The following is a 12,946-nucleotide window of genomic DNA, read 5'->3' on the forward strand; positions in this document are numbered from 1 at the left end:
TCCCCCCAACCCCTGGGCTGTGTGGGGAGCACAGACGTGAGGAAGGAGGAGAAAGCGAACCCGGGGGGACAGGAACCAGGGGACAGGCTCTCCAAGCAGGCAAGGCCGGACAGCCGGGGCTTCTGAGCACCCTTCTGCGAGCCCCGAGGGCCTTGGAGGCGGGCAAAGGATGACCAGGCCCACGGGGGCCCCACAGCCCATGGTCAGCTCGGTCCCGCAGCCGGCTCCACACGGGAGCTGCTCTTTCCACGCTCCTTGCACAGACCAGCTTCTACAAACCCCTTGGCTGAGCAGGTGAGGATGCCCCCTGTGGGAGCACGGACATGCAGCCCCGCGACAGATTCAAGGAGGGCAGCACCTCCCCTAGTGCACCCTGCACCTACCAGGGAGTGCGGGGCCAGCATGGTGCAGCCCAGGCTGCAGCCGGCACCCAGGGCCAGGGGGACACCTCTGTCCACGCCTGCCCTTAGCATGGCCCTGCCCAGAGCAGGGGTCCTCGTGGGTAGAAGACAAAGTACTGGGCTGGGTGCCTGGAGCACCTGCTTCTCCACCTGCCGGTCGGGGGACCCCACTTGGAGCAGGACAGAGACACAGAATGACGGCCTAGGGAAATGCTTGGCGTCTCGCGGCTTCAGCTCCTGCATGTGAACGTGACACCCCGAGACAGCATCGCCCCAGAGGTGGGGGGAGGGGAAGTGCGTGCCCCGAGCAGCACACTCAGAGCGGAGCTGGCAGGCTGTGGGCGTGGGCAGCACGTAGCTGACACGGGTCCTGGAAGACGGTGCGCTGACCTGGGGAGTGGGAGGCACCAAGGGGATGCCAGAGGGAAGGGGCTGGAGCGGTGGGGGCACAAGCACAGCAGCAGTGGGGAGCTTGGCCCTGTGGGTTCCCGGAAGGACCTGGCTTCTACTGGAGGTGGGGAGGGGTCATGCCAGGGCCACGGGGCATTAACAGGACTCCCGGCCCTGGCTAGAGAACAGACTGCAAGAGGCCGGGGCTGCCCATGGGAAGCAGATGGCCGGGGTGATGGGAGGCCCTGGCCAACATGTGTCTTGGTGGGACCACAGCCAGGTCCCCGTCCTGCTCTGCCACCAGCTGCCTGCAGATGCGGCAGCAGCTCACCTTCACCTGCAGGGGACGCGGGCTCGGGCGGGCTCTGTGAGCTGTCGGCAGGTGTGGAGGGAGCCCGGGCATCTGCTGCTCACTGTCACGTGACCAGCCCGTGCACCCGCGACCCTCCCTGGAAAGGGCTGTGGTCCCACCGGGGAGGCTGGGTGGGGCGGGCGCCCTTCCGGCCAGCCAGGACACAGGGCCAGTCCCCAGACGAGCACACGCAGGCTCACAGCACACAGGGATGCTCAGCCGTCTGCCCGCAGAGAGGGCCCTAGAGCAGACCCCCCGGCACTCCCCATGGCAAGCTTGTGGCTGTGGCCAGAGAGCAATTCTGCCCAAAGCCGGGCTCTGAAAGGGAAGGAGGCGAACAGAGGGAAGCAGGTCCCTTGGCTGGCCTGTGGCCTTCTCAAACTATTCAGGCAAACCAGGGCACCGAAACCAAACATCGGGGTCCAGCCCGCGAGGGAGAGAGGCACCCCCCCGGCTGAGCTCAGCAAACTCCAGGCGCCAGCACGAAGGCCCAGGGCAGCGAGGGCGGCTGGTAGTGTCCTCAAACGGCACCGCACCCCAATGACCCTGAGCCGAGGCCACACACAGCGGGGAGGGGGCTGCAGGCAGGGCTGTGAAGCCCAGAAGTGCGGCACGGAGGCTGAGGCTGGTCCCCTGTCCCCACGGCCACCCGAAGTCCCCACAAAGGTGCCACCTCCCACGAGGGTCCTGAGGGGGCCGCTGCCACCGACCCGCGGTGGGGGATCCCCGTCAGCACGGAGGGAGGGGCATGCTGCAGCCCCTCAGTCACTGGCAGACAGCGCCTCCAGAACCCCCAGAAGCCCTACCCTTGGCCGAAGCCCAGACCACTGGGTGCCTCCACCGACCCAGTTACGCCGGCCTCTCCCTCCAGGAGGAGGAAGGGCAGGGGCTGCCCCGGGCTCTGCACACAGCGTGGGTGTGAGGAGGCAGTGGGCACACGGGGAGACCGGCGCGGCCTGGCCCGGGACTCAGGCGCACAGGGGCCCCACCTGCAGGCATGCCCTTGCCTCTCACCTTGCTGGGTGGGGACACCGAGCTGCCGACAGCAGGACCGGCGCCCTCACTGTGGCCCTGACGCCACTTCAGGCTCTGGGCAGGAGGGCCCGGTCAGGGCCAGTGGCGACCACCCGGCAACACAGAGCCCCTTGGAATGGGAAGCCCATGGCCAGCGGCTACGGGCGAAGCCCCACGCGGCCCGGCTGTCGGGAGGTCAGGGCAGGGCCAGGACCTGCAGGCAAGAGGCTGTCCGGGTAGGGCTACGGCCAGACGACTGCTGGAGGAGAGGACAGGAGCCCCCGGAGCCTGCCCTGCGGATCCGCCCCTAGGGTCAGTGGCCCAAGGCCCTACCTGCTCCCTTGGGGCTCGTGAGCATGTGCCATGTGTGTGCATGTGAGCACACCACAAAATGCCCATGCAGGAGGGGTCACCCAGAGCTCCCTGGGGTCCTCAGGCACCCCCTCAGCAGAGGTAGCAGCTAGGGGCAGGGCAGGGTGATCCAGCACACGCTGGACGTGATGCCACTGGTGGCTGGTGTGGGTCTGCACGGGACAGAACGTGAGGCCATGGGGAGGCTTGGGGGAAGGTCCGGTACCACCTGGACGCCCCCACCTCTGGGCCCTGCCGTCCCTCCTGCCAGGTCCCCAGCACCCCTCAGAGGCCCTCCAGACCCCCCATCGGCAGCGCCGCCTCAATCTCCTTCTGACCCCCTCACCCCCTCCTTCCCAAGGGGAAGGATTCTGGGCCCTGAACTGGTCACTTGTAAAATGGGCCACGGCACCAAACACCAAGTCCTTCCCCAGCTTTCCAGGAGGGGCACAGCTCCTTTGCCATTAGGACCGTTCCCAAGCACAGGGGACTAAAATGCAGCCCAAGCAAGACCCGCAACAGCAGACGGACTTGACTCAGAAACCTGGGACCAAAATCCCAACTAAGACACCAGCAAAGCCACTGCAGACCCCCAGCTCGACCGTGAGGTTCTGAGGATGACCAAGGGGGGCTCAGCCCAGGAATTCCAGCTCTGCACACACAGGCAGACCCTCCGGGCCGGGGCCTCTGTGCGGGCGCAGTGGGGAGGGGCTGGGCCAGGGGCGCCCTCTCGCCCGGACGAGGAACCTCCTTGTGCAGTGAGATGCAATGGCCAAGGCGACACGGGGGCTTCCGAGGAGGAGACGAGCTGACAGTGCCTGCAAGCAGCTCTCTCGTTCCACCTCGTTTAGGGAGCTCTAGAAAACACAGTAAATTACAAGGACGCAAATAAAAGGCGGGAAAAATCACTTATGTAAGCAGCAACGACCACCAAGAACGCGTAACAAAACGACCCTTCTGCTCCAGGAACAGGGACATGGGACAGGACAGGATGCGGAATGGCACAAGCCAAGGGGTGAGCCGCAGGACGGGCCATGGAGCCAGGACACAGGAGCCCCTACAGGGCACAGACCAGCAGCTCCCACCCAGGGGCTTCCGAGGATACAGCTGCAGGAGCTGCTCTCAGCATCGGGCAAGACGGGGCGAGCCCTGATGGAGGGCAGGAGGTATGTTAGGGGCAGATGGGCCCATGCACTCTTGGATGGCAGGGGGTGGGTTAGGGGCAGGCGGGCTGAGTCCTCGTGGACAGCAGAAGGGCGAGGACACAGCTGGCCAGGCCAATGGTGGCAGAGGCCTGTGCTTCACCTAGTGAGGAGGAAGCGCACAAGTGACACAGGCAGTGAGAGACTGCAGGCAGGCACCTGCTGTGTGCACGAGGGGTGGTGGGGCGGCTGGAGCAGTCAGGAAGAGCAGGCAGCATGGGCCGCGGGGTACCCAGGAAAGACCTGGGATTTCACTGCAGAGGACCGGAAGGGAGTGGAGGCTGGACCCAGGGCCGTGCCCGAGCGAGAACTGGCTACACCCAGGTGCAAGGGCGTGTCTCCTGCAGCAGGCCCAGCCCAGGCCGGCAGCCCAGAGGCCCATGCTGCGTGGGGGCTGCCAGAGGCAGGGAGCGGGGTCTTGCTGGAGCTCTGGGTGGAGCATGGCCGGTGGGTGTCCGGATGGGACTAGGACAGACAAAAACAAAGGGTGAGACACACACACACACACACACACGGTGGGTTTGCATGCATACCCAGGTAGGAGCACATACGTGTGTGTACACACATGACACCGGCCACCCACACACTCCTCCCCACAAGGCACTGCCGTCCACGGGCTCGAGCCAGGGAGTGGACGTGGCTGGAGATGGGCCTGGGGCCTCCCCTGCTGCACTCCCTGAAGATGCCTGCCCCCAGAGCCCCCAGGCCCATCTCCAGCCAGGTCCACTCCCCGGCTCAGCACAGCTGCCGACCCTATGGCCTGCCCGCCTCTCACGCACGCCCACGGCCAGCCTGAGGGCCCCGGGCATCCCCTTCCCTGGGGCCCGTGTGGTGCTCTGGGCCAGGACGGGAGAGGAGAGGGACCGGCTGCAGGGGCCCGAGGTGGAAACGCCCTCCTCCTCAACTGGGGTCCGGGTGTCCCGCCGGACCAGTTAACCGTGGAGGGTGACACACGAGCGCATCCACGCGGGGACCTGGGCGGCAGGAGGGCTGCTGCGTCCTGGGGGCTCCTGGAGGCCCAGGCTGAGCCAGTGCTGTGCCCCAGGACTGACACCCTGTGCACCAACAAGTGGCCTTGGGGAACGCGGGGGCAATGGGAGCCAGTGCTCGGAGTGCGTCCAGTGGTAAGTCACCACTTACGCGGTGCTCCAGAATGGGCAGGGCTCTGGGGCTGCCGAGGGCGTCGTGACTGGACATGATCAGCAAGGCTCGCAGAACCGTGCTCAGAGGAACCAGCTTGACATCCCGCGCCCAAATAGAAAGGGGGTGGGAGCAACCACCAGGACAGGGCCCGCGGGCAGCCAGGAGGACTGAGCTGGGCTCTGTGGACACCCCCTCTGCGGAAGGGCAGGTGGGGGGGAGGCACAGGGACCAGCCACCCTTCTCTGGATGACCCACTTCTGGGCCCTGCCACTGAGGCCTCGCCTTTCTCGGGGGGAAAAGAGGTGTGCTGTCTGGGTGGTACAGACTCTCTCCCTGCATGCCCCCATGCCCCAGGCCGGGGGCTCACCAACTGCACGGGCAGCTGGTAGAAGGGAAAGCTGGTGGACCCGAAGATCAAAGGAAGACCCCGAACCGTGAGCACAAGACAGCTGGCCAGGTGAGTCCATTCACTTCCACAAACATGATCAGGCCACACGGGGCTGGGCCGGAGGGCATGGGCCCACTGCAGGGAAACTGAGGCCAGGGGGATGGGGGCACACCCGAATCACAGGGCACAGGAGCCGGCAGGAGCACAGCCCAGAGAGGTGGACTTGACAGCTGTCCCCACATCTGCAAGACCTCAGCTCAGTTACACACCCAGAAGCCAGAGAACCACTGGCTGGCAGACAAGGGTGCTGTCCCGGGCCACGGGTCACCAGCTTCGGCACACGGCCACCAAGGTCCTCTCCCTCCCACACAGCCCCGCACGCCGGCCAGGCCACAGAGGTGACAAGGCAGAGGCAGCCCAGCCTTTGGGGTCCCCAACCCTGACTCAGCAGAGCTGCGTGTGCGGACGCTCTGCTCAGCCCCCCACAGCACTGGGGGGCACGACTGCCTGTCCGTGGAGCAGGGTCAGCCCATGGGCATCACAGAGCACTCTGCCAGCCGCCTGTGCAGGATGCCCCTGGTCAAAGCCACAGGGATGCTCTGAAAAGCGAAACGCTCAACAGTGGGGTCCGAAAGGCCAGCACGAGCTGGGATGAGCTACGCAGTCTTGTGACCCAACGACTGGGGCCCTGGGGGCAGCCCAGCCCTGCAGCCCCCAGGACAGACCCGGGGCAGCATCCCCCTGCAAGGATGGTAGGAAACAGCCGCCGCCCCAGGCCAGGGGCTCAGGGTGGGCCCAGAGCCCTCATCCTGATTCACAACATGGCTGTGGCCCAGGGTGCCCAAGGAGCCCCAGGGAACCTTAGCTTTCCACACTTTAGTCTGCCACCCCTAGAATGCAGCAAAGCAGGCCCAACACAGCCCTGAGCAGCCAAATGCCATCCCAGGCCCCAGCAAGCCCGTCCCGAGACATCAGGGACTCCACGAACCTCCCGGATGTGGCCTGGGGAGCCCTGGTGGGTTCCTAGGCCCAGGCTGACACCCCCATAGGCCTGGCACACCCCCATAGGCCTGGCACACCCCTGTGGCTGTCGTCACCAGCCGGAAGCTTATACCCCCAGCCCCAGAGGCCCGGCAGCTGCTGGGGAAAGCACAGCTGCTTTCTGTTAAAATCTGCCTGAGTCACTCAATCACAGCTTGCCCCAGACAGCCGTGGAGGGCGTCTGTGTGGAGCTGAGCACGTCGGGCTCTGGTTTTGTGGATTATCAGACTGATACATATTGATTACAAAAAAACAAAAAACAGACAAAAACCAGAAAAGCAGCTGCCCGATCCCGCCACTACCACACTGGGCATTTTCCTGCCTGCAAAGCCATGCACACCACTGAGCACACACCCCGAGTGCACACCTCCGAACCCCATGCACACACCTCCTAGCATACATACCCCAAGCACAGACCCCAAGTGCACACCCCTGAGCACTCACCGAGCACACACTTCTGAATACACGCCTCTAAGCACACACTCCCAAGTGCATGCCCCAAGTGCACCACCCCCAAGCACACACACCCAAACACATACACCTCTGAGCACATGCCCCAAGCGCACACGAGTGCACACCTTGTGCACACACCTCCCAGCACACGCCCCAAGTGCACACCCCTGGGGACTCCCCTCCGAGCACATGCCCTGAACACACAAGCACAGCCCGAGTGCACAACCCCTGGTGCATGCAGGGGCTGAGGGGCAGCTCCTGAGTGAGGGCATTAGCACACACGCCTGCCTTGGGCTCTTCCTATACAAAGATGCTCCAGAAGGACCCGGGACCTGCGGGGCTGGAGGTGTCTGGCAGAGGGGAAAGGTGTGGATGAGAAACTCTTCTCAGCACACTACTTCTCTTAGGGCCAGACTTTTGAACAAGAGTCGAGTTTGCTGTACAAAAAAGTAAGTTAACAACAAAAAGTCACACAGACACCAAACCACATCTTGCATATCACAGTCCAGCCGACACCTCAGGAGGCAGGCAGAGCTGTGCTCCATTTTGCAAAGGAGAACCCAGTTCTGGGCTCCGAGGTGCCCCAGCTCCACTCCAGGCTCCAGCAAGGGGATCGGGGTGCAGGCCTTGACTCTGCTAGGAAACCAAGACTGCACCCCAAGCCTGTGCACCCCAACTGGACCTTTCCTCGGGAGCCCTGGCTGGTCCGCCTTCTCCCCCTTGCTCCGGCAGCAGCCCCTGCAAGGTGACAAGGCACTTTCTGGAGGCCATGGCCACAGGACCTTCTTCAGGGCCCCCTGAGTGGCCACACACCCACCCTGACCACCCCTCACAGAGCACTGGAGCAAGCTGGCCCCGCCTCCCCCCACACTCTGGCACTGAGTCCTGCCAGGCTGCTGTGAAACCCCTGCACGAACAGAAGTGGGTACAGCCAGAGAGGGACTGGACACAAGGAACTCGGGTTCATGTCTACAACAGGCAGAAGCACAAGCAGATGGCTGAGGGAGCCCCTCGCCCGGAGGCCTCTGTGCCCCTCCCCGTGTGGCCCTCCAGAGCTCATGAACCTGGAGGCAGGTTCACCCACTCCTGGGAACCGAGGGCAGGTCACCGTGGTCCATGCTGGCTTCTGTGTCCCTCAGAGACCCAAGAAGACAGGGGCGGCTGCCAGCTCAAATGAACGGGAAGATTTGAGCATTCCAAACGCTCCACCTGACAGACGACAGGACAGCTGCTCCAACTACAGCCAGGGGGCAGCCGAGAGAGCCGGGCAGGACCCAGGAGGGCAGCCAGCTGCAGCAGCTCCAGGCACCCGGCCCAGCATGCACCATGGGCTGCCGGCACAGGGCTGTCCATGTAGCTCGCCACCAAGCCCACCACCCCAGACGGCACTGGTGAGCGGGGCAGGCTGGCTGGGTCGTGGGCCCCTACTGCCACCCAGGAGCACAAGGAAGCAGGGCATCTGGCAATTCTTAAATACTAGCAACTATTTCAATTGTTTAAAAACTCTGGGTAAGCAAAAATAACACGAACAAAAACAACAATACACACACACACACACAAAACCCCACTGTAGCTCAATGACTCCCTGTAAGCACACACGACCCCCACCCAAGGGCGATGTGTCAGGCAAGACAGTTAGGAACAAGGAAGCTGGAGGCGGCAAAGCCACCCAGGAGTTCCCACCTTCAGGGCAGGACGAGGAGGAATCCTGCCAGGGCACCCAGTGCAGATCCTTCCAGAAGGAGAGAGCCTGAGGCTGGGGGATCCTCAGGGCCTGGCAGTGTGGGCAGAGCCACAGGGGTGTAGTGAGGCGTGCCATGCAGAGGCCACAGGACGGCCTGGACACTGGGCCCCCGTCATCTGCCCCCCCATCCCCGACCCTGCAGTCCTCACCACACGCACAAATCAGGTGTCAGAACAAGTCTGGAAATCTGCAGCCTGAGCGTTTAGGGCCGGTGACTGCTGGGGCTTAGTTGGGCTTCTCTGACACAAGACCATCACCTCCCCAAGGACAGGGGCTCCAGCTGCATATCCAACTGGACACGGCAGGCCCTGCAGAGGACCGGTGGCCCCAGCCTGTGTGCCTCAGCTTTCCCGTCTGTAGAATAGGTCACGCTGAGCCAGCTTAGGGCAGCGTCTGATGGAGAGTAAACATTAAACAAACACTGCTTGTTGCTAACAATGTGATTGTGACTTGTCTGAACCCTGGGGGAAGCACAACGCTTCAGGGAGGAATGAGGCCCTAGGAGGGTCCCTGGGCCCGGTACTTTCCAAGGCAGGAACTGCAGGTGCAGGACGGTGCCCAAGGAGACTGGCAGTGGCAGCTCCGTCTCGCTGGGACACGTACCCCAACAACCCGGCCCCAATTCTGGCCACACTACAGTCAGCCAGCAACCTTCGGCATGTGGCCTAGCCTCTGAACCGCAGTTCCTCCTCTCGTTCGTTCTTTCACTCCGTGAGCATCCATGCCGCACTGCTTATTGCCATGCTTGGTCTGAAGCTCTGCGGGTCCCTCAGAACAAAACAGACGCGGTACCTGCTCTCTTCCCACTTACAAGTTCCTGTGAGGGAGCCACCAAAGCAGAAGAAAAAACAATACCCAAAATCATTTCAGAGAATAGGAACTGACGTGCAGGAAAGTGAATGGAGTAAAAGGGGCCACTTCAAACAGGGATCAGGGAAGGCTTCTCGCAGGAAGTGGCATGTATGCCGAGACCCGACGGGCCAAGACGCAGGCAGAGGGAGCAGCAGGTACGGCCCCCCTGCAGGAGACCCAGACAGGGGCTAACGTGATGGCGCAGAGGGGTGAGGAGGGGCAGGAATGCAAACGGACAGGAGGCAGACTGGGGCAGGCGGGCCTTCGAAGCCCAGTTAGGGGCTGCCCCCATCTGGAAGGGGGAGCCAAGGGGACAGTGGGGTGGCCACACACCTGGAACCTCGTGGGCTGCAAGACACAAACTGTGCAGAGAACCTGGCCAGATAAAAGCGCTCTATACACAAACTGTTGTCTTTAATGAGGCAGAAAGCAGCTCTGAAGCCAGAGCCCCGGAAGCAGCTTAAGTGGGTCCCCTGAGCCATCTCAGAGCCACCTCACACACCCACTTCCAGATGCCCCACCTCTGTCCATCCATCTGCACAGCATAAGAAGCAGCAAACCTGTCTCACGCTACCTTCCCCTCGGCCACCAGCTCTCCAGACCCCTGGGCTATGTACAGACTCCAGTAGACCCCAAAGTGCGGGTGTGAACTAGAAAAGACCCGCGTCAAGGACCTGCACAGGCCCTTCTCCGACGCAGCTCCCCCAAATCCAGTACTGTGCAGGACACAGCACCTGGCCGAGGTCTCCAGGCTTCTAGGGGGCAGAAGGGCTGGCTGAGGCTCACAGGACCCCTCGAGGGCCTGGCCAGCCTTTCTCCTCATGCCTGGTCCCAGCAAGGCCACCACCCCGCTAGCCCACTCTGGGGTATTTCATTTTCTCCTCCACTCAACCGGGAGGCAAGAAGGGCAGTATTTGCTCAGCAAATATTGTCTGCGATAACCCAGCCAGACAAGTAATGTTTTTTGCTAACCTGTTAAACACGCAGCAAACAGCAGTCAACAAGAGGGGTCTCCAAGCCGACTCCCCTCCTCCTTTTCTAAGAAAAATCCTGTGGAGTGGGGGGAATGGTGGAGAATCCCCAAGTATGCCTTTTATCACTGTCCCTCTCCCAGCACACCCTGACAGGACTGAAGTGATAATTTGGCAACAGACACACAACCAAAAAAGGCCGACCGTGAAGCCGATTCTCAGTGTAATTTCGAGGTTTTCTCCCACAGCTCGACACACAACTGCCCGGAAGCCCAACCCGACGCCAGGCCAACGCTGGGCAGACCTTGTTCCTTGCCAAGGCCAAAGGGCCCGGGAACGACGGGGATCCCCTCGAGCGCGCCCCTCCCGCCAAGGCTGCGGAAACTCGCGTTTCCAGGGCCTCCAGGGCCTCCAGAGCCTGCGCCCCAAGCCCGGCGGCGGCGTTCGCTTCCCGGGCAGGCCGGGAGCCCCGCGCGCCTACCTCCAGGGCCTCCAGGGTGCTGAAGCTGGCGATGGCGAAGCCGTCGATGAGCTCCTCCTCCTGCGAGCTGGACTCGCGGCGGCGGCGGCGCGGGGGGCGCGCGGCGCGGGGGGCCGGGGCGGCGGCGGTTCGGGCCGGCGCGCAGTTGTGGCTCGTGTTCTCCTTGCCGGGGCTCGGTTCGGGCTCGTCGCCCGACGACGGACTGTGGTTGCGGGCGTCGCGGGCAGCGGCGGCCGCTTCCCGGCGCCTCACACGGTCTCGCTGCGCGCGCGAGCGCCGGCTCTGGCGGGCCTTGGCCTCCATGGCCGCGGGCGCGCCCGGGGGGCCCGGTGACCTTGGCGCGGGCTCCGCGGGCCGGGCCGCCCCCTCCTCGGATTCCTCAGGCTCCTCGCGCTACGCGGCGCCGCCGGCTCCGTGCGCCCCCGCGCGGGCTCGGGCCCTGGGCGGCGGGCGGCGGGGGCGCGGGGCCGGGGCGGGCATGCCCGGGCGGGGCGGGGCGCGGGCGGGCTCACGCGCCGGGCGCCTTCGGGTGGCTCCGGGCCCGGCTCGGCCTGTACGCCCCGGCCCGGGCGGACGGTCGCATCGGCGGGGCTGGCCGGCGCTCATCGGCCCTCGGCCCGAACCCCGCCCTGTGGCCCGCCCCATGCACGGCGGGAGGTCGGCCGTGCGTGGCCGCCCGGGGAGGCTGGCGAGGCGGGCGGGCGCGTTCCTCCGGCCCGCGCACTCGTGTGGCGGCGGAGGCAGCGACGGCGGCGGCACCCGGGGCAGATAACAACTGACGTACTTCCGCCCGGCCGTGTGATCACAGGAAGTGAGCCGCTCCAGAGGCGACGGCACGGAGCCCCGCCCCGCCGGGCAGCGCCAGGCTTCCGCCCCCTCCCGCCGGCCCCGCCCCTAGGCCCCGCCCCCGCGTGCGGGTTCTCCCTCGGACGTCTCGGAAGTGGCGCCCCCGGGGCGGGCGGGCAGGGCCGTGCCTGTGCGCCCCGGCTGCGCGGGTGGAGACTGACTCGCAGCGCCGCGGCCACCAGCCTCCCGCACACGTGCGCGCTGAGACCGCCCGGGCGAGGGGCGTGTGCAGGCCGCACGCGGGCGGGCCTCCCCGGCCCCCCACCCGCCCGCACCGGGCTGGGAGGCGCGGGCAATTTCCAACCGCGGAGTCCCGGCCGTTCTCCCCTCCCGGCTTGGTCCCCCGCCTGCCTGGCACAGGGGCCCGCGGGGCTTCCTGACTCGGGCTGGGTGGGCGGCTCCACCTCGGGAGGACACGCACCGGCAGGGGCAGCTGGAGAGTTGCAAGAGCTATACGGTGAACTCCCTCTTTCGCCAATGGGAGACAGCTGAGGAATGGGGACTTGCCAGATGGGGTTTTCTGGGCGCGGGATGGGGGTCACCTGTATGGGCAGGGCTGGCAAAGGGGGTGCGGAGGGAGGCCGTGTTCCTTCCCCAAAGTTTGAGGCCATTAATTCTTGTGACCTGTCTGTCCCAGGCCCTGTGGGTGATGGAACCGGCAGCACTTTCCTACGGGGAAAGACCATAAACACAGCCAAATAAAATAGTATCACGTGATGATATGAAGGAACTCTAGAAAGGAGGTGCCACAGACAGTGGGCATTGAGGGGTCCCGGAAGGCCTGCCTGAGGAGCCGCCTAGGAGATGGAAAGGCACAGTCTGCAAAGTGGGGGAGGCACAGCCGTGCACGGGCCCCAGGGCAGGAGACAGTGGCTGGCCTGAGGGGGCAGGGTGGGTGAAGGGAGCACAGGGGGTGGGGTCTTGCAGGTGGCTGGACAAGCGCAGGCCTCCTTGCTTGGTGGGAAAAGGGCTGGCCTGGGCACTGCAGTCTCCCCAGCCTTCCGGGACTCACTAAGGGGGTCCACTGCCCAGCCCCCCACCTCGTGCAACCGGTTTCTGTCAGATCCCAGAAAAAAAGAGTCTAACATATAGGAGGAATGTCTGATCCAGGGGCCCCGCAGCTTATCTCATAGATACCAGGTGCGCCATAAACTAAGGGTTAAAGGCTGTTTTAGAAATCCCAGTCATAGTGGCGCCCCGACCCCCAAAGGTGGATAAGACAAGATCAGATAGGCCCGTAAGATGAACGACCACAAGCAAGCCAAAAGGCCTGTTTCCTCCACATAGATAATACAGTGCACATCAAAGAAGAGTAGT

At 64.3% G+C, this 12,946-nt stretch overlaps 1 protein-coding gene across 14 annotated transcripts in view; it reads right to left on the reverse strand.

Moving 5' to 3' along the window:
• FBRSL1 (fibrosin like 1) overlaps positions 1 to 11,375 on the reverse strand; it is an 80,228-nt gene extending 68,853 nt beyond the window's left edge. For all 14 annotated transcript variants that reach the window (XM_037817301.1, XM_037817294.1, XM_037817293.1 and 11 more), the window contains exon 1: positions 10,784 to 11,375. In XM_037817301.1, coding sequence (XP_037673229.1) covers positions 10,784 to 11,086 — 303 coding nt within the window. In that variant the 5' untranslated portion in view covers positions 11,087 to 11,375. The remainder of the gene's footprint in view (positions 1 to 10,783) is intronic.
• Between the last annotated feature and the right edge of the window lie 1,571 nt (positions 11,376 to 12,946).

The sequence above is a fragment of the Choloepus didactylus genome, chromosome 23 (genome assembly GCF_015220235.1).
Source record: "Choloepus didactylus isolate mChoDid1 chromosome 23, mChoDid1.pri, whole genome shotgun sequence".
NCBI lineage: Eukaryota > Metazoa > Chordata > Mammalia > Pilosa > Megalonychidae > Choloepus > Choloepus didactylus.